This window comes from Peromyscus californicus, unplaced genomic scaffold (assembly GCF_007827085.1).
Source record: "Peromyscus californicus insignis strain IS unplaced genomic scaffold, ASM782708v3 Scaffold_21__1_contigs__length_65335640, whole genome shotgun sequence".
Taxonomy (NCBI): domain Eukaryota; kingdom Metazoa; phylum Chordata; class Mammalia; order Rodentia; family Cricetidae; genus Peromyscus; species Peromyscus californicus.
In genome coordinates this window covers 9015004-9041279 of record NW_026294514.1, presented here as the reverse complement: position 1 = coordinate 9041279, position 26276 = coordinate 9015004, and the positions used below count along the sequence as shown (strand labels likewise).

Here is a 26276-nt window from a genome sequence, read left to right as displayed (position 1 = left end):
CCTGGTCTGCAGAGTAAGTTCCAGGACAGCCAAGGCCAGGCTACACAGAGAAAGCAGTTTCTGTCTAAAAAAATAAAAATAAAAAAAATAAATAAAAGCTTGGTTATTGGTGAATTATAGTGTCAGGCTTCTAAAAGACAAATTAACTACTTTCCCAATTTCATTCCCAACACTGAACCTAAAGAACACAACATTTAGGAACAGAAGAACACTGGATTATCTACTCTAGTGCTCAGCAGAACTGGAGAAACAGAGGCTTTGAATGATTAGTGACTTACATGGGTTATAGTTAACATACAGAGAGAAGTCTGACATCCAGACAGGCACACACATACACACACATATAAATGAATAAATGTATTTTTTAATTACGTTCAGTAGTTCTGGACATCTGGGGAGATGATCAGTGGCTAAGTGTAAGTATGAGGACCTGAGTTCAAATCCCAAGCACCCACATAAAATGCCAACATGACCAGACACCTAGAACCTAAGTATTGTTTGGGGGAGAAAGAGGATCTCTGGGACTTGCTGGCTGCCAGCCTCGCTCCACGTTCAAGAGACCCTGCCTCGTAGAAGTAAGGTAGGGTTATAGCATCCTCTGGTTTCCACAGACACATGTACACACCTGCACACACAAGTGCATATAAAAGCATCACACTCACACATATTAAATTCAGCAGTGTTACATATACTCATAAAATTATACAACTATGTCCACTATATTCTACAATGTTTCTGTCCCAATATGGATATGAAATGTCCCCCAAAGGCTCGTCTGTTGAAGGTTTGGTTCCCGTATGGTCTCTCAGGGAGTGGTAGAAACTTTGGAGGTGGGGCCTAGATGGAGGAAGTAGCCATGGGGCAGTGTCTTGAGGGGACACTGGGACCCTGGCCCCTTACTCTCTGTTCTCAGATGCCATGTAAGCAGACTTGCTTCACCAAATGCTCCCTCCCTTCTGAGAGCTCTGGCCTCACCTCAGGCCCAGAGCAGTGGTGTCAAGTGACCAGGTACTAAAACCTCCCAATCCTCACCTCTTTTGGAGTTTTATGAGCTGCACAAAGAAAAATCCACTGTTCAGTTGCTGTCATTTGAGTACACGTATCTGGATGGCATTCACTCTGTTAAAGATAATTAGATTGTTTAAATATGTAGAATAATGAAAGGATTCGTCATTTGGGTTACTACATTTCTATATAAAAGGTAAAAAAAAATTAGAAACTTTGGGTAAATCTAAGCATACGAAATTACTTTCAAAAATCAGAACTTGAAACTATAGTTCTAACAACAACAACAACAACAAATTACCTGAAGTTTGACAGCAAGTCCATTTAGTTCAAGACAGAATTGCCTAAAAATGCAAAAATCACATTTATTATCCAGGCTTTGTTTATTTTCTTGTTTTAGTTCATAAGGCTGTCAAGCTGGTTATCCTCTAGGAATTGGTTTAATTTTTCTGGAAAGTAGCTTAGAAATTTCACCAAGCCTCTAGGAAAGCATGTACTTTTTGAGCAGTCAGTCCTCTGAGATTCAATCTATTGTAATGCAATTGTCAGAACTGTGCACAGTTCTGTTACAAAGACGCTCACATTAACTGTGTACACATGAGAAAACTTCTGACTATGACTGACAACTGGAAGGTAGTAAGTTGTTGATATGCATGATGAGACATGAAAGAAGTTTCATTTATGTAAAAAATGTACTTATTTTTATATACAGTTACACAAAAAAAAGACTAAACATTTCTGCAAACTAAAATTTCTTTCTTTCTTTTTTTTTTGTTTTGGGGCTTTTTTATTTGTTTTTTAGACAGGATTTCCCTGTGTTGCCCTGGCTATCCTGGAACTCGCTCTGTAGACCAAACTAGCCTCAAACTCAGAGATTCGTCTGCCTCTGCCGAGTGCTGGAATTAAAGGCATGAGTCACCACCACTGAGCTTAAACTAGAATTTTTAAACTTTACTTTACGTCTTTAATCTCAGTACTCCACACTGCTGTGGAATGTCGTTCTGTATGCTGTGAATGTGTGTTGCTCTGATTAGTTGATAAATAAAGCTGTTTGGCCAGTGGTGAGGCAGAATAAGGTTAGGCGGGACATTCCAACTAAAGAGAAGGGCAGAACAGAAGAGATGCTGCCAGCAGCAGCCATAAGAAGCAAGATGTAAAGTACCAGTAAGCCACAAGCCACGTGGCAAAATATAGATTTATAGAAATGGTGGCGCACGCCTTTAGTCCCAGCTCTTGAGAGACAGAGCCAGGAGGATCTCTGTGAGTTTGAGGCCAGCCTGGTGTACAGAATGAGATCCAGGACAGGCACCAAAACTACACAGAGAAACCCTTTCTCAAAAAACTGAAGAAAAAATAAAATAAAATAAGAAATGAGTTAATTTAAGATGTAAGAGCTAGCTAGTGAGAAGCCTGAGCCATGAGGCCATATAGTTTGAAAATAATATAAGCCTTTATTTGGGTCTGAGCGGCTGCAGGACCAGGTGGGACAGAGAAAACTTCCAGCTACACTACACCTTTAATCTCTGTACTCAGAAGGCAGAGGCGGGTAGATACCTGAGTTTTAGGCTACCCTAGCCTACAAAGTGAGTTCCAGGACAGCCTGGCCTACACAGAAAACCAAAAGTGAATCTTTATACTTACATATGGTTTCCTTGTTTTATTTTGTTTTGATTTTTTTAATGAATTATTTATTTTTTTAAAGATTATTTATTTAGTTTATGTTATGAGTGCTCTGTCTGCATGTACAACTTTATGCCAGAAGCAGGCATCAGCTCCCACTACAGATGATTGTGAGCCACCATGTGGGTGCTGGGAATTGACAGGACCTCTGGAAGAAAAGCCAATGCTCTTAACCACTGAGCCATCTCTCCAGCCCCTACGTTAGTTATTTATTTTATATACATTGGTGTTCTGCCTGTATGCATGTCTGTGTGAGGGTGTCAGGTCCCCTGAAACTGGAGTTACAGCTGTGAGCTGCCATGTGGGTGCTGGGTATCAAACTGGGGCCCTCTGAAAGAGCAGTCAATGCTCTTAACAGCTGAGCCCTCTCTCCAGTCCTTTGTTTTGTTTCTTGAGATAAAGTTTTTGCTCTGTAGTCTGGAGTAGCCTGAAAATCAGTCTTCCTGCATCAAGCTCCCAAGTGCTGGGACAATAAGCAGGCACCTTAAGGTTGCTTTTGTCCTAACTACAATCTTATACTTTTTTTTTTTCAAGACAGGGTTTCTCTGTATAGTTTTGGTGCCTGTTCTGGAACTCACTTTGTAGACCAGGATGGCCTCGGACTCACAGAGATACACCTGCCTCTGCCTCCCAAGTGCTGGGATTAAAGGCGTGTGCCACCACTGCCCAGCCTTATACTTTTTCTTAAAAAACAACAACAGAAAAAAAAAAACACGCTTATTTTTATTTATGAGTATGTACTCAACTGTGGGGCTGGGGTGTCAGATCATCTGGAGCTAAATAGTAGTGAGCCACTTGATGTGCATGTGGGGACATAAACTCTAGTCTAGTTGGCTCAGCAGTTAAAAAAGAGCTTCTGCTCTCAGGGCAAGAGTTCAGTTCCCAGCACCCACATCGAGGAGCGCACAACCACCTCCAGGTCCAGGAACACCAATGCCTACTTCTCCTCCAGCACCGGGCAAACAGGTCATATAACATACATGAAGGCAAACATTCATACACATAAAAAATAAAACTTAAAAAAAAAAGAGGTGGGCATGGTCATTCAAGCCTCTAACTCCTAGCACTCAGGTGGATCAGACTGACCTATAATGAGTTCCAGAACAGCCAGGGTTCCAGGGTGACATAGAGAGACCCTATCCCTAACCCATCCCCTAAAAAAAAAAAAAAAAATCAGGACTTAGAACACTCAATGAGCAAAGTGCCTGCTATGAAGTGTGAAGACCTGCGTTGCAATCCGCAAAACCCATGTAAATGCTGGTGAGCACGGCAGCCCACGTGCAGTTCTAACACTCAAAAGGTGGACGACAAAGGGGATCCCCTGAGCAAGGTTCAATTGAGAGACTCTGCCTCAACAAAGAAGGTGGAGAGAAATTCTTGACATCAACTTCAGCTCTCCACATGAATATGCACATCCAAACTCAAATACACATAAACATGCAAACAGGCATACACACATGAATGCACAACACACATGCAAAAAAGGGTAACAACAATAGATGGTTCCCTGTATATATGTGTGTGTGTGTGTGTGTGTGTGTGTGTGTGTGTGTGTGTGTGTGTGTGTGTGTGTGTGTGTGTATCTCACGAGGGAACATACACCACTACACAGAAAATAAACAGTCCGGTGGCCCCAGCAACAATGAAGTCTGGTCTGAGACAATAACTCAGAGGTAGAACACTAGCGAACCTAGTATGTACAAGGCCCTCCGTTCAATTCCCAGTACAACAAACACAAAAAGAGCAGAGGAGCTTCAAAAGCTATCTGATACAATGTACAAAATCTAAATCCTCCATTTCACTACCTTCTCCAAAAAGACACTGTTTACATGAACAAATTAAAATATACTGGGATCATAGCCCATGTAATTTCCTAACTTTTCTTAGAATTTGGTGCTTTTTTTCATGAAATTCTTTTCTCTGAAACTAAAAATTGTAAGGTCTATACAATGAAATCCAGTAAGTACTCTTTTTAAAAAACAATGTTTTTTGAGATTGTCTCATATAGCCCTTAAACTCGATACATAGCTGAGGATGACCTTGAACTCCTCATCTCCTGTCTTCACTTCCCAAGTTCTGGGACTAATGATGTGCCAACTATGCCCAATTCTCAATATTTTTAATAGAGTGAAAATAAAGGAAATTATACTGACTGCCATACAGTTTTAGACAGACATGTGATATAAGACAATTCTTTGCAATAAAAATAAATTTATTTTACAGTTGTTAAAATACTGAATGGGTTCACTCTAAAAATCCTACCTAGGGTGGGTATGGTGACATACACCTTTATTCTCAGCACTGGGAGGCAGAGGAAGGCTATCTCTGTAAATTCAAGGCTGGCCTGGTCTACAGAGTGAGTTCCAGGACAGCTAGGACTACACAGAGAAACCCTGTCTTAAAAACAACAACAACAAAAAAAGAATTTAAAAAAAATAAAAATCCTACCTAGTGATATGTATTCCACTATATCAAGGTAGATAATCCTGTTTCCTCATCAAACAGAAACACCTTGGTTCCCCCAAACATACAGTACTAAAAAAGCCTTATGTTTAGGAGATGAAACACGTACCAAAAAAGAAATAAAAAGGAAAAGGACACATATGAAACTAATTACCTAAAGACACTATTTATTTAAGTACACTTTCATTTATTGCTTTGCTGAGATAGGTTCCTACTATGTAGTCCCAGCTGACCTCGAACTCACAGAAACCTGACTTTGCCAGCACAGAAGAAAACAAAAGGCAAAGGATAAATTTTCATTTTCCTGTGATCTACTTCCTTTCCAGGGGCTGGAGTACCACCACAACAGAGGAACTATTTCTGAATCACCTGCCACCTCCATTGCTCCAGGTCAGTAAACTATTTTATGCAATTCTGAGTGACTGTTCACTGAGAAGCAATAAAGGCTGGCGATGATAAGCCATGGCTTACCTATCCAACTAACTCATCTGACAGTGAGTGCTGCAGCTACAACACGGCAACTTCAAGTTCATCTACTACAGAGCTGCATGTTGTGGAATAGTATTTTAACTGCGCAGACATGTTACATTTGTTTTGCTGCCGAATAGTACTTTAACTACGTGAGTATGTGTTACACTTGTTTCTTCTGCCTTTGTTAACAATGTAAAGCTGTTCTATTTGTTTGTTCTGCATTTGTTAATTATGTAAAGATAGGTTGCATTTGTTTCACCTTGCCTGCCTAAGGCACCTGATTGGTCTAATAACAGCCAATAGCTATGCAGGAGAGGGGTAGGTGGGGCTGGTGGGCAGAGATAAGTAGGAGGAGAAATTCAGGAAAGAGGGGGGAGGGAAAGAGAGAACAAGGGAGAAAGAGATGTCCGAGGCCAGCCTACTCATGGAGTAGGACATATAGAAGGTAAAAACCCCAAGAAAAAAACGTAGATAAAGAGAAACAGGTTAAGTTATAAGAGCTAGGAAGAAATGAGCATTCATAACATAATAAGTCTCCATGTCATAACTTGGGAGCTGGTTGGTGACCTAAAAGAAAAAGCCTGGTACAGCTACACAGTGAACACACAATCCAGAGCTAAAACCCACACATCCTGCCATGGGATCCAGCCTTTCAAAGGGGCACTGTCTCCTAATCACAAAGATTCGGTAGGAGCTATCAGCGATTTGAATCAACTTATGACTAAGTCAGAATGAACAATATTTTTTAATCAATTGCATGCTTGTTAGTCTACTTCTCAGGAGGCTGAGGCAGGAGAACTGAGAGCTTGAGATCAACGCTAGCTCTGATAACGCTTGTCTCAACCCCAGCATTTAGGTGGAGACAGGTGGATCAGGAATTGAAGGCCTGACCTACTACATAAGACCTCTTCTCAAAATAACCAAAAGACACAAAAGCTGTAAAACCTGGCATTCTGATTTACCCAAATTTAATTTGACTCATAATTATCATTAGGAGGTACTTATTAGTATATTCTTACTAGAACTGTTAGTACTATTCTGAAATTTCATAAAGACCTACCTTAAATGTTCATACTTCCATACACCTTCATCTTGGCCTTCAGGTGGTTCAAGAATTTTGTCAATATTGGAGCAGTCTGCCCTTATATTCTGCTGAATATACTATAAAGAAAGAAATCTTATGGTTACTTAAATTTTACTGAATGCTAAATATGTCTAATATTTTTGGTGTTTTTGAGACTATGTAGCTCTGGCTGCCCTGGCCTCCAACTCACAGAGATCAGTCTGCCTCTGCCTTCTGAGTACTGGAATTAAAGGCATGCACCACCAAGGCTAGCTCAAACATCAATTCTTGGCCTTCTTAGTGATGGAATTATAGGCATGTGCCAAAACATTGGACTTGAATTCCTATTTAAGCCTCTTGTATTGTGGGGGTTTCGGAGAAGGGAACGAGTTCTCACTGTGTTACCCAGACTGGTCTGGCAATCAAGTCATCCCATCTACCTCAGCCTCTCAAGAGACTATAATATAAGCACAAGATGACTGGAATTTTCTCACATTTTTCCCCCACCTCATCCTAATGATCTTAAGTTTTTTTTTTTTTTTTTTTTTGGTTTTTCGAGACAGGGTTTCTCTGTGTAGCTTTGCGCCTTTCCTGGGACTCACTTGGTAGCCCAGGCTGGCCTCGAACTCACAGAGATCCGCCTGCCTCTGCCTCCCGAGTGCTGGGATTAAAGGCGTGCGCCACCACCGCCCGGCTGATCTTAAGTTTTGATGTTCTCAAATAAATGCAACTAATCTTGGACCACTTCAAATTCCACATAACAATTCTTCCCAAATCACTCCCTCCACCAACATATACTTATAATACATTTATTTTTTATTTTTTGATATTATAATAAAATTGTATCATTTCCCCCATCCCTTTCCACCCTCTAAGCCCTCCAATATGCCCCTCCTTGATCTCTTTCAATTTCATGGCCTCTTTTTTTAACTAATTGTTGTTATATACATATTTGTATATTTATATATATTCCTAAATACATACATTCTGAATAACTCACTTTTGTTGTACTTTACATTATTACACTTTTCAGTCCTGTGGGTTTATTGCTGCTGCTGCTGCTGCTGCTGTTCTAACAAGTGAATGTGGCTAGTCTCAGTGTATTGGCATCCTTTCTCTAACAGTAGTTATATACTTTCTGTCTTGTCTCTGCATTTTCATTATTATGTCCGTTGCACTGACCTGTGATCAATGATCTTTTGGTGTTACTATTTTAATTGTTTGGGGAGGCACGATGAATTATGCTCATATAAGATGGCAACTAAAATTAACAAATGTTTTGTGTTCTGAATATTTCATTGGCCAGCCATTCCCCTATATCTCCCTCTCCTCAGGTCCCTAAAAGATAACAATATTAAAAATGGAACAATTAATAATAGCCTCTAACTATTCAAGTAAAAGAGGAGTCAACGATCCATCACTTTTAAATCAAAAGCTAGAAATTACTGAGTTTCCTGAGGAAATCTTTTGAGAAAGCGGAGGCAGACTAAACGTCAGGCCTCCTGTGCTGGTCGGAGTCCCATCATGAATGGAAGGAAAAGTTCTTGAAGGACTAAAATGGTGCCCAAGTGAATACATCAGTGAAGCAGTAAAATAAGCTGGGCATGCAGTCAGTGGTAGAATGCTTGCACGTGCAAGGCCATTCTAGAGTACACTGACCACAGCCTTTAACATTCTAATGCATCCCTATTTAAATATACATCTATATATGTTCATTCTATCAGTCTGTTCTTTAGAAAACCTTGACTAATACAGTGTGTGATGGCTAGTTTTACCTCAACTTGATATACCCTAGCCTCAATTGAGAAAATGCCTCCATAAGATCAGGTTGTCAGCAAATTTGTAGGGTATTTTCTTAATCAGTGATTGATGTGGGAGGGCCCAGCCCATTGCAAGTAGTGCCACCCTTGGGTGTGGTCCTGGGTTCTGTAAGAAAGCAGACTGAGCAAGCCATTAGGAGCAAGCCTTATGTAAGCAGCTCCCCTCCAGGGCCTCTGCATCAGATCCTGCCTGCAGGTTCCTGCCCTGATTGAGTTCCTGTCCTGACTTCCTTCTTCGGTGATGGACTACAGATATGGAAGCATAACCCAAATAAACCCTTTCCTCCCCAACTTCTGAATATGGTGTTTCATCATTGCAACAGTAACTACAATTAGGCCAGTGACTGAGGAGACTGAAGAGAGTATCAGGTTCCCTGGAACTGGAGTTACAGGTGGTTGAGCCACCTGATGTGGGTCCTGGGAACTGCACTCTGATCATCTTCAAGAACAGCAACTCTTAACCTCTAAGCCAGCTCTCCAACCCCAGGATTTAATACTCATTAAATATGCTACCAAAACATTGATTATTCTTGGTAAGCCACAAAGTCATTTGTTACTAATTCTTAAAGTTTATTATATTAATACTATGTAATTAATATAAGAAAATTATCTGTAATCAAAACCACTACTATTCTTAGTATCAAGACAAAAACAGTCATCACAGCCAGGCATGATGGTATACACCTGTAATCCTAGTACCCTGGAGGTAGAGTCAGGAGGATCAGAAGCTCAAGATCCTCCTCAGCTGTGTATCAAGTTTGAGGACAGCCTAGGCTACAGTGAGACCCTTACGCCCCCCCCAAAAAAAACTAAGAAAACTGTACTTTCAGACTGTTGTTACGTGTGGGTGCTGGAAACTGAACCCAGGATCTCTGCAAGAGCAGCAAGTGCTCTTGACCACTGAGCCATCTCTCCAGCCCCAAGAGTTTGGGATTTTTTTAAAGATTATTTTCATGTGTATGTGCCTAATTTATACAAACCATATGCGTGGAGGGGCTCTTGGAAGCCAGTGTCACAGATACCCACAAACTGAATTACAGGTGGTTGTAAGCTCACACACGGGTGCTGAGAACCTAACCTGGGTCCCGCTACAAGAGCAGTAAGTGGTTGGGTTTTTTTTTTGTTTGTTTGTTTGTTTGTTTGTTTGTTTGAAACTAGCTTTGGAGCCTGTCCTGGATCTCACTCTATAGACCAGGCTGGCTTCAAACTCAAAGAGATCCACCTGCCTCTGCTCCCAAGTGCTAGGATCAAAGGCGTGCACCACCTCCACCCGGCCAGTAAGTGGCCTTAACCACTGAGTCGTCTTTCCAGTCTCTATTAAGAGCTCTTTAAGTGATGTCGTGGGGGCTGGGAGATGGCTCAGTGGTTCAGAGCACTGTCTGCTCTTTCAAAGGACCGACATGGCAGCTCACAACTATCTGTAACTTCAGTTCCACTCTCACATACACACAGGCAAAACACCAATACAGATTTAAAAAAATTTGCAGTAGGAAAAGGGGTAAGAATGAGTAGGCCATTTAGGTAGTATTTAGGTAATAATTTTATTCAGGTAGTAGTTTGGGTATTTATTATTTATTTAGGTAGTAATTTAGGTTAAGAATGAGTAGGTTACTAAGGTAGTATTTAGGTAGTAATTTAGGGTATATAAATGACAAATCTGGTAGGAAATCAAATGGAGTTTTGTCTTTTTTTTTTAAAGGTAGAACATCTTTCTTCTTGTTATATTTAACCCTCGAGCTATAATTATAATGACCTATACTCTATGTGAGACTTTCTAAAGCAGTTTTTAGAAGTAATGAGGCCACTAAGCAGATAATCTAACTCATACAAAATTATTTTACTGTGTGCAGTTTGGGTGACGATGGAATGAAGGCGTACCACCTTCTTTCCAAACTGAATAAAAATTACCTGCACAGACTATCGGGCTCAGCCATGAGTTCTCTGAAACATGAAGAGCAGAAGAACAGAGCACCACTCAACTGCAGTAAGCTTGCTAATGACTGCTCTTTCCAGTATCCCCTCCCCAAAAACTGACAAAGGTTAAAACCCCAAAGTGAATACTACGATGCTGAAATCAGTCTAAGACAGCAGTTCTCAACCTGTGGGTCGTGACCCCTTTGGAGGTTGAATGACCCTTTCAGAGGGGTCACTTGAGACTGTCAGAAAACACAAATATTTACATTATAATTCCTACTAGTAGCAAAATTATAGTTAAGAAGTTTTATAGTTTGGAGTCACCACAACATGAGGAACTCTGTTAAAGGGTCACAGTATAAGGAAGGTTGAGAACCACTAGTCTAAGGACTATTTCCAGTTCTGGCTCAGGAGTGAAAAAAGCACTCCTTACACATGTGGGTAAATTCTCTTCTGGTTTGAATAGGAATAATGCCCCCAAGAAACTGAGTGGTGGGGTTGGGGATTTAGCTCAGTGGTAGAGTGCTTGCCTAGCAAGCGCAAGGCCCTGGCTTCGGTCCTCAGCTCCGGAAAGAAGAAAAGAAACGAAACTGAGTGGTTTAGTGACCCTGGCTGCCATCTAACCCCTTCACTGACGCACAAAGCCAATAGGTCCATCCAATCTCAGACTAAAACCTGCAGAACCCCCAGGCGGCGGTGGCACACGCCTTTGATCCCAGCACTCCGGAGGCAGAGGCAGGTGGATCTCTGTGAGTTCGAGGCCAACCTGGTCTACAAATCGAGCTTCAGGACAGTCAGGACTACACAGAGAAAAGCTGTCTTGAGAAAAAAATAAAAAAATAAAGTAAGACCTCCAGAATTATGACCTAAATAAACCTTTTAGACTCTAAAGCATTTCATTGTGGCAATGCTGAGTAATAGAAAAACTAAAGGAAAAAATTCACATGACCTATAGGATTCAATTAGCCACTTCTTTCTCATCAAAAACTATGGAAGCGGACCAGAAAGATGGCTCATCCACCTGACAAACCTGAGTCTGATCTCTAGGATCAACAAGCTGGAAAGAAAGGAACAATACCCTTCAAGCTGTCCTCTGACCTCCACATGTACCCACACATCTCCCCCAGTAACTGTGACTTTACAAAATGAAAGGAGTACTAAGAGAACTGTCAACCCAGAATTCTCTATCTTCCAAAATACAAATAAAGATATTTTCAAATTAAAGAAAACTAAAGGCTGAGGTCACAGTGTTTGCTGGTATGTGCAAAGTTGTGGATCCCTCCCAACACCGAAAGGCAAACAAGCAAGCAAGCAAAAGAAAACCTAAGATTAGAACCCCTAGACAGCAAACTCTGCTAAAACAAAAATCACTAAAAAGTTCTTCAGAGAGAGAAAGACAGAGAAATTTGAAACATCAGAAGTAACAGAAATACAAGGCAGGGTGGTGAAAACCTTTAATCCAGAACTTGGAAGGCAGAGCAGGATGATCTCGTTTGAGACCAGCCTGGTCTACACAGTAAGCTCCAGACCAGCAAGGACTACACAGTGAGAACACATCTCATCTCAGTAAAATAAAAGTAACACTGAAGTTGGGTATGGTGCCTCATGCCCCTAATTCTAGCACCTGGGGTCAAAATAAGAGTGCCACAACGTCAAGGCCAGACTATGCTACAGGATCAAACTGTCTCAACAAGCCAAAATAAAAGAAACATTGTGTCAGTGAAATGGCTTGTTCAGTAAAGGTACTTGCTTCACAAATCTATACTGTGAGTTCAATCCCTGAAACCAAAAGAAGGTCAAAGGGGAGAACCAACTGTATAAATGTGTCCTTCTGACCTCCATACATGAACCATGGCCTACATTACCTTTACCCACACAGATGTATATACACACACAGTAAAATCATAATCTTTAGAAAAAAGTGAGCTAGGGATATACAGTTCAATGGTAGGGAAATTGCCTAGCATCTGTGAGGCCTTAAATTCAATGTTCAGTGTTACCAAAAGAAAATACCACTGTCTGATTGGGTTTCAATGTCTGTCTACAGTTATATAAGGCAACAAGGAGGAAGTAAAATGGTAAGGGTAAGGGCTTTCAACTCTAATAACCAAATACTGATTCTGCTTAAGTAGACTATGTAACATAAGACTTTAGTAATCTCTGCAATCACCAGAAAATCATAGACACAGTCAAAACTATAATTAAAACACAATCCTAAAATGTTCAAACACCCTTCAAAGGGAACAAAGGACTGACTAGAACAGAAAGACAGACACAACATCGTGCGTGTAGCCCTGCCCAAGTTCAGAACCTAGCACTACGTAAACCAGACAGAGTTGCTGCATACCTCTAATGCTAGTACTAGGAAGGTGGAGGGTTGGTCATCCTCGGCTATATTTCAAGATTGAGATCAGCCAGGCAAATGTGAGAGCGTATCTCAAAAAAGGGCCCCTAGTTCCCAACTCCAGCCCCATTTGAGTAGACTCAGTGGCTAAGAGCACTTGCTGCTCTTGCAGAAGAATGGGTTCAGTTCCCAGGACCCACATGTGGCTGACAAATGCCTATAACCCCATTTCCAGGGGATCCAATGTCCTCTTAAAACCTCTGCAGGCTCCTACACCATGCACATGGTGCAATCACACACCCTCAGGCACACAAACACATACACACAAATAAACTGAAATTTTTAAAAAAGAGAGAACAAAAACAAGTAATAAAAGCTAACCTAAGTCTATTATATTAATCTTATATAACGTAATAGAGACATAGACAGAGATGAATAAAATGAAAAATATGACCTAGTTCTATGTTGGTTATAGGAAATTTACTTCAAATATGATGATAAAAGTAGGTTAGCTATAAGTCTGGGAACAGCTCAGTATAGAGTGCTTACTTAGCATGTGTGAGGCCCTGGGTTTCATCCCCAACACAGTGACCTCCCCAGGCCCCTAAAAACAGTACAATAAAAATGTGACGTACCCCATACCTAATCTAATCTACTATTTCAGACCAACCTCTTTGGGTTTGCTGTTGTTTTTGTTGTTGTGACTTTATACTCATCTCTTTCTCTTTTTACTGCAGTGCTAGGGAATCACATAGTTCCTCAGGCATACAACCCAAGTGCTCTACCACCGAGCCACACCTCGTGCTCCTCTATATCCCAATTTCTGCCATTCTTTTATTATTTATTTTATTAACTGAGAACTTCATACAGTATGTTTTGATTTTATTCACCCCAACTCTTCCCAGGTACAACCCATCTCCTTACACCCCCACTTCACGGCCTCTTTTTAATTTAATAACCCATCAACTCCAATTTGTGCTGTCCATATACTTCTGGGTGTGGGGCCAGTCACTGGATATTGGCTGAACTACCTGAAGCCACGGCCTTAAAGAAAACTAACTTTTCTTCCCTAGAAGCTATCAATTATCAATAACACTTAAGTTAGGGGTAGGGTGCTCATGAACCCCTTCCTACTCCATGCTAGAGTACTGACTGGCTTGATCTTGTACCAGGCAAACACAAAACAATTAACCCCTCAATGTTGTTGTTGTTTGTTTTTGCTCTTTTGGGGGGGCCGCCACCCAGCTCCCAAATAAATCACACATGGAGACTTATTCTTAATTATAAATGCTCAGTCGGGCTGGAGAGATGACTCAGAGGTTAAGAGCACTGGCTGCTCTTCCAGAGGTCCTGAGTTCAATTCCCAGCACCCACATGATGGCTCACAACCATCTATAATGAGATCTGGTGCCCTCTTCTGGCCTGCAGGCATACATGCAGGCAGAATACTGTATCCATAATAAATAAATAAATCTTTAAATAATAATAATAATAATAATAAATGCTCAACCTTAGTTTGACTTGTTTCTTGCCAGCTTTCCTTAACTTAAATTATCCTGTCTCTCTTTGGCTCCTGGGCTTTTCCTTTTCTATTCCTGTATACCTTTATTTTGTTTCTTACTCCACTGCTTGCTGTGTAGCTGGGTGGCTGGCCCTGGGTCCTCCTCCTTCTTTGGCTACCTCTTCTCCTCCCAGATTTCTCCTTCTATTTATCCTCTCTGCCTGCCGGCCCCACCTATCCTTTCTCCTGCCTCACTACTGGCCGTTCAGATCTTTATTAGACCATCAAGTGTTTTACACAGGCACAGTAACACAGCTTCACAGAGTTAAACAAATGCAGCATAAACAAAAGTAACACACCTTAATTTGATCTTTAACAATTAACCATGAATAGTATTATTTTCACCAAGTTCCTGATTCTGTTCAATATGAAAGCACCACCATTTTTTTCATTGGGGTTGGGGGGTTGAACCTAACACAGTATATTAAGTGATTCTCAACAGTGTCTAGCAACCTCCTAATATGCTATCACACACACGCCATGCTATGGAAGCCCCTCCTTGGAAATCTAATGCTGTCTGCAGTGAATTATGTAATAGTAGTAATGAGCTAAAGGGAAGCATCTCAGTTTTCACATGTACTGAAGGTGTGAGTTATGAAAATCATTATAAAGATATAAATCTCAAAAGCATGTTATCAAAGATTTAGTCACCAAATTAGCATTTTATTTCTATTTAGTTATTCTAATTTGTCATTCAATTAATTTTAATTTTAATTCATTATACACTCAAATTTCATAACATACTAAAATAAAATGAGGCTTGATTACAGTATTAAACGAACATTCCATTAATCCAGGGGAATCTGGTTTGTGCTCCCCCCATACATAAAATGGGACTATTTAATATACCAAAGATATAGAATGCTTGTTATGAGGGTTGTAAAAGAAATTGTTATTACCTGCTGAACAGCAAGTGTACTGTCCATTTCATCAAATGATTCATCAGGCCAATTATAGAAATCCTATAAAAGTAAACTCATGGTTAAAGCACATACAACCTTACAAGGCTACAGTAATGCTACTATAAACATCATTCTTAATAAAGATCCAAAGCTTACACCAGAGTAGGAGAAAGACTTTACAATGTGATTACCAGCAAAATAATCTTAGCCAATATTCTTAAATAGACTCCAAGATTGTATTTAATTGAACTACACATTATTTTTTTTGCAACCACAAATCCCTCAAATACATTTCTTACTAATCTTTCATGGATTATTTAACTGGAAAGAAAAGTTCATCACCTTTTTTTTGGTTTGTTTACAATTGTGAGATAATACCGCTAAAAGTCGCACTGGAAAAATATGTCCAAACATAAAAAAACTAAATCAAATTTTTGAAGAGTTAGCATTATCAGTAAGCAATTTATAACCCCATAATATTATTTTAAACAAACAGCATAAATTACTATTTATTACAAATAAAGTTTAAAATTTCTAAATAGAAATATGACTCCCATCAAAAATAATTTATCCAGGGGTTGGAGAGATGGCTCAATGGTTAAGAGCAACGACTGCTCTTCCAGAGGTCCTAGGTTCTATTCCCAGCACCCATAAGGCAGTTTACAACTGTCCAGTCCTCGGGGACCCAGTGCCCTCTTCTGGCCTCTGTGAGCACCACATGCACATGGTGCAGGCAGCTGCCCAAACACTTTACAAAACTAATTAAAAACTGTAAATGTTTCTATGCAGAACTGAATGAAATGGAACAGCAGACATGTACAAATCCCTGGAGTCATTCAATGTTTTTTTGTTGTTGTTTGTTTCCAGTTTGTTTTTCAATACAGGGTGTGTGTGTGTGTGTGTGTGTGTGTGTGTGTGTGTGTGTGTGTGTGTGTGTCTCCTAGCTGTCCTGGAACTCAGAGACCTGCCTGCCTCAGGGTGTGTGTGTGTGTGTGTGTGTGTGTGTGTGTGTGTGTCTCCTAGCTGTCCTGGAACTCAGAGACCTGCCTGCCTCCTCCATCAAGTGCTGGGATTAAAGGTGTGATTAACCGGGGATATTTCTGTGGAGCACCTTGCATTGGTCTCGAACTCCCTTCTATCTGTAGCAGCAAGGTTTACTTACATATCTCACACGCCTTCCTTTTCCTTGTCAGTAATGGAATGAACCTAGGGTCTTACATATGCTACCATTGAGCTGTATTTCTGGCCTTTTTTATACTTATCATTATCATTAAATGTTACTGACTGACCTTGAACTTGCAATCTTCCTACCTCAGACTCCTCCATAGCTGGAATTACAGGCCTGTGCCCAGACATGGCTCCTATGTATCTTTAATAAGCAGCACAGTTCCTGGCATAGAACTGATCCTCAACCAATGTCTCTAGAATAAAATGTAGGGGAGGGGGGAGTGTAATTAAGCCAATGACCTATAAACCTTTACTAACTAACAAGTTAGCGGAGGTTGGGGAAAAAAAAAGAAAACTCTAAGAATGCAGTGTATAACACCATGTGATTAAAGTTTAAGAAAATGAAAAGTGGGCCGGGCGGTGGTGGCACACGCCTTTAATCCCAGCACTCGGGAGGCAGAGCCAGGCGGATCTCTGTGAGTTCGAGGCCAGCCTGGGCTACCAAGTGAGTCCCAGGAAAGGCGCAAAGCTACACAGAGAAACCCTGTCTCGAAAAACCAAAAAAAAAAAAAAAAAGAAAGAAAATGAAAAGTGGCTAGGTAGCTCATGTCTGTAATCCCAGAACTCAGGAGGCTAAGGCAGGAGAACCACTGTTCAAGTTCAAGGCCAGCCTGAGCTACAAAGTGAATTCCAGGCCAGCCAGGACTACAGTGTGAAACCCTGCTGTGGGATGTTCTGTATGGCAAATGTGTTGCTGATTAGTCAATAAATAAAACACTGATTGGACATTGGCTAGGCAGGAAGTGTAGGCGGGACAAGGAGGAGAATAGAGCTGGGAAGTGGAAGGCTGAGTCAGAGAGACACTGCCAGCCGCCATGATGAGAACAAGCATGTGAAGATGCCGGTAAGCCACGAGCCATGTGGCAAGGTATAGATTAATAGAAATGGATTAATTTAAGCTGTAAGAACAGTTAGCAAGAAGCCTGCCACGGCCATACAGTTTGTAACCAATATAAGTCTCTGTGTTTACTTGGTTGGGTCTGAGTGGCTGTGGGACTGGCGGGTGAGAGAGATTGCCCTGACCGTGGGCCAAGCAGGAAAACTCTACCTACAAAACCCTGTTTCGATTCCCTCCCTCCCTTCCCACCTACCCCTCAAAAAAGGAAGAAAGGAAGATGGAGAAATGACTTAGTAGTTAAGAGTACTGGCTGCTCTTTCAGAGGACCCAGGTCAGATTCCCAGCATCCACATAATGGCTCACAACTGACTGTGATTCCAATTCCAAGGGATCTGATGCCCTCTTCTGGCCTCCTCAAGCCAGTACAGAAATGTGGTGTACAGGCAGAACACTCATATACATAAAATAATCAACTTTTTTAAACTTAAGGAAGGGCCACTTGGTGGTGGCACATACCTTTAATCCCAGCACTCAGGGAGGCAGAGGCAGGCGGATCTCTGTAAATTCAAGGCCAGCCTGGTCTACAGAGCTAGTTCTAGGACAGCCAAGGCTACATGAAGAAACCCTGTGTGTTGGGGGGAGGGGGGAGATTAAGGAAGGAAGCACATTTATGTATATAATGCATATATTAAGCCATGTGTGGTAGTGAACATCTAAAATCCCTATACAGAAGAAGCTGAGACAAGAGACTGCCTCAAGTTGGAAAGCCAGCATAATTTAGATCAAATACCAGGCCAGCTGGGGATTCACAGCAAGACCGTCTCAAAAAACCAAACAATTCAGGCATGGTGGTACACGCCATAATCCCAGCACATATACATAAAATATATTGGAAGGGGGAGGGCAGACGACCAGGAGTTCAAAATAATCTTCAGCTACACAGATAGTTCAAAGCCAGTCTGAGCTATGTAAGACTCCATCTCAAAAATGAGTTGGGGATGAGGGAACACATATAGTAAAAAAAAAAAAAAAAAAAAAAAAAAAAAAAAGAAAGAAAGAAACAATTGCAACACGCAGTAGTAATGGTAGAGACCCGTAAGTGATAAGAATAAACTGAATGCTCAGCCATAAATGGACATCTATCTATACAGACCCTCCAGTGCCATACATGGATACCTCTATCCTCCGTCCAGTGCCATAAACAGGCATCTATCCCTATCACTCCCAATGCTGAGAAAACTTCATGGAAGAGAAAGCAAAAAGAATCTTAACATCTAGCCAGGGGGTGGTATCGAACACCTTTAATCACAATACTCAGAAGGAAGAGGCAGGTGGATCTCTGAGTTCCAGGATCTAAGAACTGGAGGAAGGAGTGGACTGTTAGGGGACACTGTCCTGGGCATGATATGGCCACTGCTCTCTTAAACTCAAAGCATGGTCTGTCATGGCGAAGGCTTCCAAGATTCTTCCTCAACCAAGCCCCAAGTCTACAGGCAGTTGTTGGGGGTGAAGAGACATCATTATCTTCAGTAGTATAACAACTGTTAAGGTGTCTACAATCAGTAAACAACCCTAATGAAACTCATCAATCACATACACACACACACAGAAGAATAAGAATGAAAACTTAAGATATGAAAGTAGAAGGGGGACTACTTGGGAATTAGAGTGGATGGAAGGTGAATACATTATATATGTACGAAAATGTCATCAAGAAACGCATTATTATATACAATTAGTATTTTACTAATTAAAAAATGTAAGAGCTTGGGAGATGGTTCACTTGATAAAGTCCTTGTCATGAAATCGTCACAGAGTGAGTTCAGATCCCCAGTACCTGTGTAATAAAACTGTGCACACTGCTTATAAGCGTGCATGTACTAGGGAGACAGTAACATGAAGATCTCTGTAGACTGCTGGCCAGCCATTCTAGCAAAATCTGTGAGCTCCAGGTTTAATGACAGACTCTGTCTCAAAAAGGAAGGGAGAAAGTGACTGAGGATCACAACAAAGTTAGCCCTCTGGCCTCAATACACACATGCACTCTTAAATCTTAAAATAACTTAAAGCAAATTAAGAATGTTCACATAATTTAAAGCAAATAAAAATCATTTTAAAAATTTTAAGATTCCAGGGACTGGAGAGGCTCAGTAGTTAAGAGCCCTTACTGCTCTTACAGAGGACCTGGGTTCAGTTCTGGCACCCCTATGAGGTAGCTCACAACTGCCTGTGACGACAGTTCCAAGGGATCAAACATCCTCTTCTGGCCTCCATGGGCACCTGCGTTCATGTGGTACACAAACACACACACACACACACACACACACACACAGAAATAAATAAATAAATAAAGAATAATTTTAAAAATTTAAAGATTATAGAGGACTTGAGTTGGAATCCCCAGCACCCAATTAAAAGGAGGGGGTGGGGCATGATGGTACTGGAGGAAGGCAGAGGCAGGAAGATAGATCTGTGAGTTCAAGGCCAGTCTGATCTGCATACCAAGTTCTGGGTAAGCCAAGACTACATAGAAAGACCCTATCTAAAACCACAAAACACTAGGCTTGGTGGCTCATATCTTTAATCCCAACCCTCAGGGGGCAAAGGAGGTAGAACTCTGTGAGTTCAAGGTCAGCCTGGTCTACACGGTGACCTGTAAAGAAGACAGAAAGAGACTGGGAAAGACAGAAAAAGAGAGCACCGAGCACATGGGCTAGCCAGTCAGCCAGCCACAATGCCTGTAATTCCAGCATGGGCGAGTGAGGCAGTTCTGGAAGCTTCCTAGCTAGTCAGTCAGCCTTTCTAATGAAACCATAAGCTCTGGGTTCAGAGACCCTGTCAAAAGCAATAGGCAGAGAGGAAGAGCTTTCTCTGGTCTCCATGAACACATAGAGAAGACATCTACACATGCACACACAAAAAACTTTTACAGATTAAAACTATAAGCGAAAATGAAAATATTAGCAAACCAGGAGTGATGATACATGCCTGTTACCCCTTCATTGTGGAAGCTGGGGTAGGATTATCAAGAGTTCAAGGCTTACAGGAACTACATGGTGGTTTCCAGGACAACCAGGCTTCTATCTAAGGCCCCGCCTCAAAACATAGTCAATAGTGTTGGCCCATAGAGGAAGGAGGACAAGGAATTCAAGGTCATCCTTGGATATACAGAGAGTTTCAGGCCAGCCAGGACCACATGAGACCCTAAATAAATAAATAAGCAAGCAAGCATGCATGGTGTTTTTTATAGATAGATAGATAAAAAAGGGTGGGGAAGCTATGGCAAAAGAATCAAGAATTCAAAGCCAATCTAGACTCCACAGAAAGTTTAGGCTGGCCCAAGATATAAAGCAAATTGTCTCAAAAATAAAAATAAATTAGCTCATAATTAAATGTTTTTACACATAACTGTACATTCATTAGACACTTAGGGGGAGAACAAAATCTAGCTTAATAAATGGACTCATTTAATTCAGTCAATGCATGCTAAAAACCAACCATGTATTGTCTATGTTCTAGTCTAACCAACTTTAAAACGTTGTACAGCACACGCCTATGACTAGCACTCAGGAAATGCAGGCAGGATGAAAAGTTCAAGGTCATTCTCAGTCACTTAACTCCGTTCAACATAATATATATCATTTCAGATCTATTTCAATGAAGAAGAGTTGTGTGATAAACAGGGAAGGTTGCTTAAAAGCAGGGGTTTTTTTCTTTTTTTTTTCCTACCTCACTTTTCCTACTACATTTTACTTAATCTTAACTTATAATAAAGTGGGGAAATGTAAAATTGTTCACATGTGACCTCATAAAAGCATAGCAAAAGGACATGTTGCTTTATTTATTCAAAATAATTTTTCAAATTTTTAAACTTTCATCTAAAGATAAAGCTGAGAGACAATGCGCATGCTTAATTTACCACAGGAAAAGTCTTGGATTTAATCCCAAGCACCAATTTTTTTTTTAAAGGAAGTGATCGCTTAAGAATTAGGAAAAAAAATGTTGCCTATGTACAATAATAGTTATTTGAAAAAAGAACCCTTAGAAAGAAAAGTTGTCAAACAGTAAAAAGTATACATAGTATACAAATTTCCAAAAAAACGAAGACAAACTGTCAGTAGAAGGAACTGACAATTCATGACTCCATAATGGCTTCCAAAGCAATTCTCTAGGGCTAGGGATGTAGCTCAGCTGGTAGAGAGCTTGTCTAGTAAGCACAAGGTCCTGGGTTCACCATTCCCCCATACTGCATAAACCCTGCATGGTGGTATGTTCTGTAAGTCCAGCCCTGGAGTGGTGCAAACAGGAGCACCTGCGAGTCCAAAGTTATCTTCAACTACACAGTAAATTCGAGGGGAGCCTGATTTTGAGACCCTTCTCAAAAACAACAAATAACAATTCTCTAAACCGGACGTGGTGGCCGGCCGCAGAGGCAGGCGGATCTCTGAGTTCAAGCCAGCCTAGTCTACAGAGCTCCTACCAGGGCAGCCAGAGTTACACAGGGAAACCCTGTCTTGGGGGGAAAAAAAGGGCATAATTATCTAAAACTCAGTAGCATTAAGTATCTTGATTTTCACTTCTCTTAAAAATTACGTTTTCAACAGAAAAGGTTTACTCAGTGCACGGTAAGAGGCAGCAGGCTAGGCAGCAACAAGGCTGCTAAAATTACATTTTAAACGCATCTCTTCTGATTTTAGAACATCTACACTCCGTGACAGACCGTTTCCGCTGGCCGATTAATCCTATCAAGTTTCAACGTCAATTCGCTGTTATACCGGGAAGCATCCCACATTTGCACATCCTAAGCGGCACCAATTCACTCCCCTAATAGCCCTACCAAAAGGGCTATTAGGGTTTTTGAGGGTTTTTTTTTTTTCCGGTATATTATCAGCTCGCTCCGACGATTGTCCACACGTATTAAGCAAGGAAATTCGCAAGGAATGACATGTAACAAGTCGCAACCTGGTCGGTTAAAAACTTGCTGGACCAGTGCAGGGGAGCAGGAGGGAGTGGTGGAAAAGACAAACCCCGGGAGGAGAAAGCAAATCCTCGCCACCTGCATCCGGCTAGACCAACTGGATGGAGCCGATCGGCAGGTACGTCACCGGCCAAGCCGGCGCGGAGTGGAGGTGGGCAGTGTTTACAGCCCTCGACGCCGGCGGTCCCGACGCGGGGGCACCCCCCACCCCACCCCGGCCCCGCCGGTCCCCAGCTGGCCCACTTGACGCCCCGGCGCCGTCAGCTGCCACTCACAGCAGGCAGCGCCGCCGCCGCCGCCGCCGGTGACAGGCTTCAGCCCTGGGCCTCGGCGGGCACGCCAGGGCCCGGCTCCTTGCAGGCCTCCCCCGGGGGAGGCCGCCGCCGCCGCCGGCGGCTCGGCAGCCTCAGGGGCCGCGCGGCTCCGGAAGCGCAGGCCGGCCACCAACCACGGCCCCGGGCCACCACCACCCGCTCGCCGCCCCGGGCCGGGCCTCTCCCCGGGCCCGGCCTCCCGCCAGCAGGAGCGCCTGGGCTCGGCCCCGCGAACCCCGGGGCAGGGAAGCCACGGAGACGATACCTGCGCCTTCGTGCCTGGCCTGTTCCGCCTCAGCACTGCCGTCCCCTCCGCCATGACCATAGTGCCAGAGTCTGGGCGGCTGGCGTCGGTACCCGGATGTGGGGGCCGGCGGCTTGCGCGGGGGGCGGGGCGCGGCGGCGGCGGCGGCGGCGGCGGCGCTCCGTGCGGCGGGGAGGGGCGGCGGCCTGCGGAACAGCCGCCGCTGAGCGCGCGCGCGGGGCACGACGGGAGGAGTTGCCCAGCAGGCCTCCCCGGCCGGCGGTGGGAGGGGCACACCCGGGAACAGCCGGAGAGGTTCCGCCCGGGCTGAAAAGGAAGGTGCGACCGGAAGCTGGGCTCCAGAGCCGCTTTCGAGGTCTGGGTCGCGGGTTAACCAGAGCCTGCGTCGCCCGTGGGTGTTTGTCCTTCGACCGTCTGTACGCTGCAAGGGCCGTTTGCACAATAGTGGCCATCTCGGGAAAAGCTGTGTGAGAGCCAGTGCCTCCCCGGAGAGCCCGATGCTGCGAAACCACCCCGGAAGTTAAGGGACAGCACATACCAGACAGTCTGGGATGTTTTCACAGAACCTTCATGGAATTAACCCCAAATCAGATTGGCTGGGGCGGTTAAGGGTGCGGGGAAGACAGGAGGCACTGATAAACGTTGCTTCTGTGGGCCTCTCGCTTAAAAGCCAAGGACTCTTCCAATGACAAGTTGGTTTCCGTAGATAAAAGACCCAGATTCTAAATTTAAAAAAATAAAAAGATGCCCATCACGAGATAGAAAGTGCACATTTGTTATTGTGCTTTAGAAAGGGTTCAAATTAGCTCGGAAGCAGGAAACAATGGCTAGTCCTTGATGGGTGTTATAAATTTGTATATATTAACAAAATTCCAATTCCGTTTTTAAGCATTGTGGGTTTTTTGTTTACTTGTTTTTGTTGTTGTTTGCTTTTTCTTTTTTGGGACACAAGGTCTCATTATGTAGCCCTTGCTGTTCTCGAACTCTGAGATCTGCCTGCCTCTTCCTTGAGTGTTGTCCCACCACACACAGGCTTAAAGGTTCACATCTGTAGTCCACCTCTGGAGTTCCAGGTGATCTGACACCTTTTTCTGAACTCCTTGACACATGCAGATAAAAAAACTTGTACACATAAAATTAAATAAATAAGCAAGAAAAAGTTAAAAGAATTCTTTAGAATTCAAAACCAGCACGGTCTACATAGAGTTCTAGACCAGGCTGAAGAACCTCTGTCTTCTCTCACTCCTCTCCAAAATAATAAAAATAAAAAACCCACAGCACTTTTGCCAGAATCTATCTTTTTTTTCCAGAGAGGAAAGGTTTGGGCTTACAGTAGCAGGGGATACATTTAATCGTGCTGGGGAAGTTGTGGGCACTGGGGAGACTCCCTTTATAACTGCAAGAGCATGAGGTAGACAGATCCTCACAACGTGACAGCCCGGAAGCAGAGGGCTGGAGCTGGAGCCCGAAGTTGGTATCACCACCAAGGCCCACCCAAAGTGACCCACTCATTACACAACCTCCGAATAGCATCTCAAGCTGAAGACCAAGGGCTCAAACACAGGAACTGGCCAGGCATTATGGTGCACACCTTTAATCCCGACAGACGCAGGCAGATCTCTGTGAGTTCGAGGTAAGCCTGTTCTACAAAGAAGACACTATCTTTTAAAAATAAGAAATCAATGGAGGAATTGCCTCTCACTGTCCTATGGGCATGTCTGTGGAGCAGTGTCTTAATTAATGACTGATGTGGTGAAAGGACCAGGCAGACGCCATAACAGACTGCTCAGTCCTCTCTCAGAGATCAGGCCTCAATTTCAGTTTCCTGAGACTTGAGCAAGCAGTTTCTGAGAGGGCTGTGAACAAAAGACATAGTCCTTGCAATAGCTCCCTTTCTGCACGTACTCTGACTGTTCAAGGTTCAACCAGTTGTTTACTGTCTGGGACCCCTCACCAACTTAGAGCTATGTGCATGAGTCAATGTGAACGTGCGAGGCCACCCAGCCTCCATGGCAGCTCAAGGACAGAGCCTGGGCCACTGAGTCAGCCCCCATAGTCAGTATGTGCTAGGTCAGCCAGCCCCCATGGCTGCTCAAGGACAGAGCCTGGGCCACTGAGTCAGCCCCCACAATCAGTATATGCTAGGCCAGCCAGCCCCCATGGCAGCTCAAGGACAAAGCCTGGGATTTGTCCAGACCTGCCCCCAAAATGATAACTGTAACCCCCAACCAGTAAATTCAGAGGTTACACATCCTCACCCAATCATATGACACCAAGGCTTGTACCACCCTGCTTGCGGTTTTTCCCTTTAAAAACCTCTCACCCTGAGAGTTCAGGGCTGTCCTCCTCCACCTGATGTGTCAAGTGTTGGACAAGGACCAAGCCCGGGCTTGCTTGTTATCAATAAACCCCTGTGTGTTTTACTTTGGATATCAGCTCTGTGGTGGTCTTGCTTGAGGGTCTCAAGATGTGACCACAGCAGTGAGAGGGCCCAGCCCACAGTGGATAGTGCTACCCCTGGGCAAGCGGCCCAACATTGTTTGAGAAATTTTATAAGCTGAGCAAGCCATGGGATGAGGCCAGTAAGCACTGTTTTTTCACAGGCTCTGCTTCAGTTCCTTCCTCCAGGTTCTCACCTTGAGTTCCTGCCCTGCCCTCCCTCAGTGATGGATTGTTACCTGGAAGTGTAATATGAAACAAATCCTTTCCTCTTCTAGGTTGGTGTTGGTCACAGCAACAGAAAAGCAAGCCAGGAAGTGTGTCTGTGTGTGTGCCATGTGTGTGCATACAGGTGTCCTTGGAGGCCAGAGAGGGTGTCAGATCCTCTGGAGCTACAGTTGCAGGTGGTTGTGAGCTGCCTGGTGTGGATGCTGAGAACCAAACCCAGGTGCTCCAGAAGAACCAGGAATCACCAGTTCTTACCACTGGTGCTTACACTAATGCACTGGGAACTTCGGACAAATAAAACTTAAATATCGTCTCTCTACCAGAGACAGAGGAGGGGTCTGTAAGACAGCAGAGGGCTGCAGATGTCTTCCATCTTTAGGCAATTCCATTTCACTCCTAGTATTAAGTTTAAAATTTTAGGATTTATCTATACGCTCCCTGAGTATAGATAGCAATTAACTTACAGTTGAAGATCATCTTAATGTTTTCTCTCTCCCTCCCCCCTCTATGTATGTTTGTTTTTGTTTGTTTGTTTTATTTTGAGAAAAGGTTTCTCTGTGTAGCCCTGGCTGTCTTTGAACTCACTCTGTAGACCAGGCTGGCCTCAAACTCACAGAGATCCATCTGCCTGCCTCTGCCTCCCGAGTACTGGGATTAAAGGCGTGCGCCACCACTGCCCAGCATCTAAATGTTCTCTTAATTCCAGGTTTGTTAAATGATTTCAGCCCATTTAAAGACAGAAAGAGAAAGAGAGAGAGAGAGAC

The 26276-nt window shown here is 42.9% G+C and overlaps 1 protein-coding gene across 2 annotated transcripts in view; it reads right to left on the bottom strand.

Moving 5' to 3' along the window:
• The window catches only part of LOC128117522 (MOB-like protein phocein), a 47960-nt gene that overhangs the window by 5531 nt on the left and 16153 nt on the right, over positions 1–26276 (bottom strand). Inside the window, exons 1-5 of one of the 2 annotated variants that reach the window (XM_052749473.1) lie at positions 22846–22977; positions 15221–15283; positions 6680–6780; positions 1307–1349; positions 1033–1119 (exon numbers count right to left, since the gene is read on the bottom strand). In XM_052749473.1, the coding sequence (XP_052605433.1) occupies positions 1033–1119; positions 1307–1349; positions 6680–6780; positions 15221–15283; positions 22846–22905 (354 nt within the window). In that variant the 5' untranslated portion in view covers positions 22906–22977. Of the gene's footprint in view, positions 1–1032; positions 1120–1306; positions 1350–6679; positions 6781–15220; positions 15284–22845; positions 22978–26276 lie in introns of those variants that run through there. The other variant, XM_052749475.1, reaches the window with a different exon arrangement.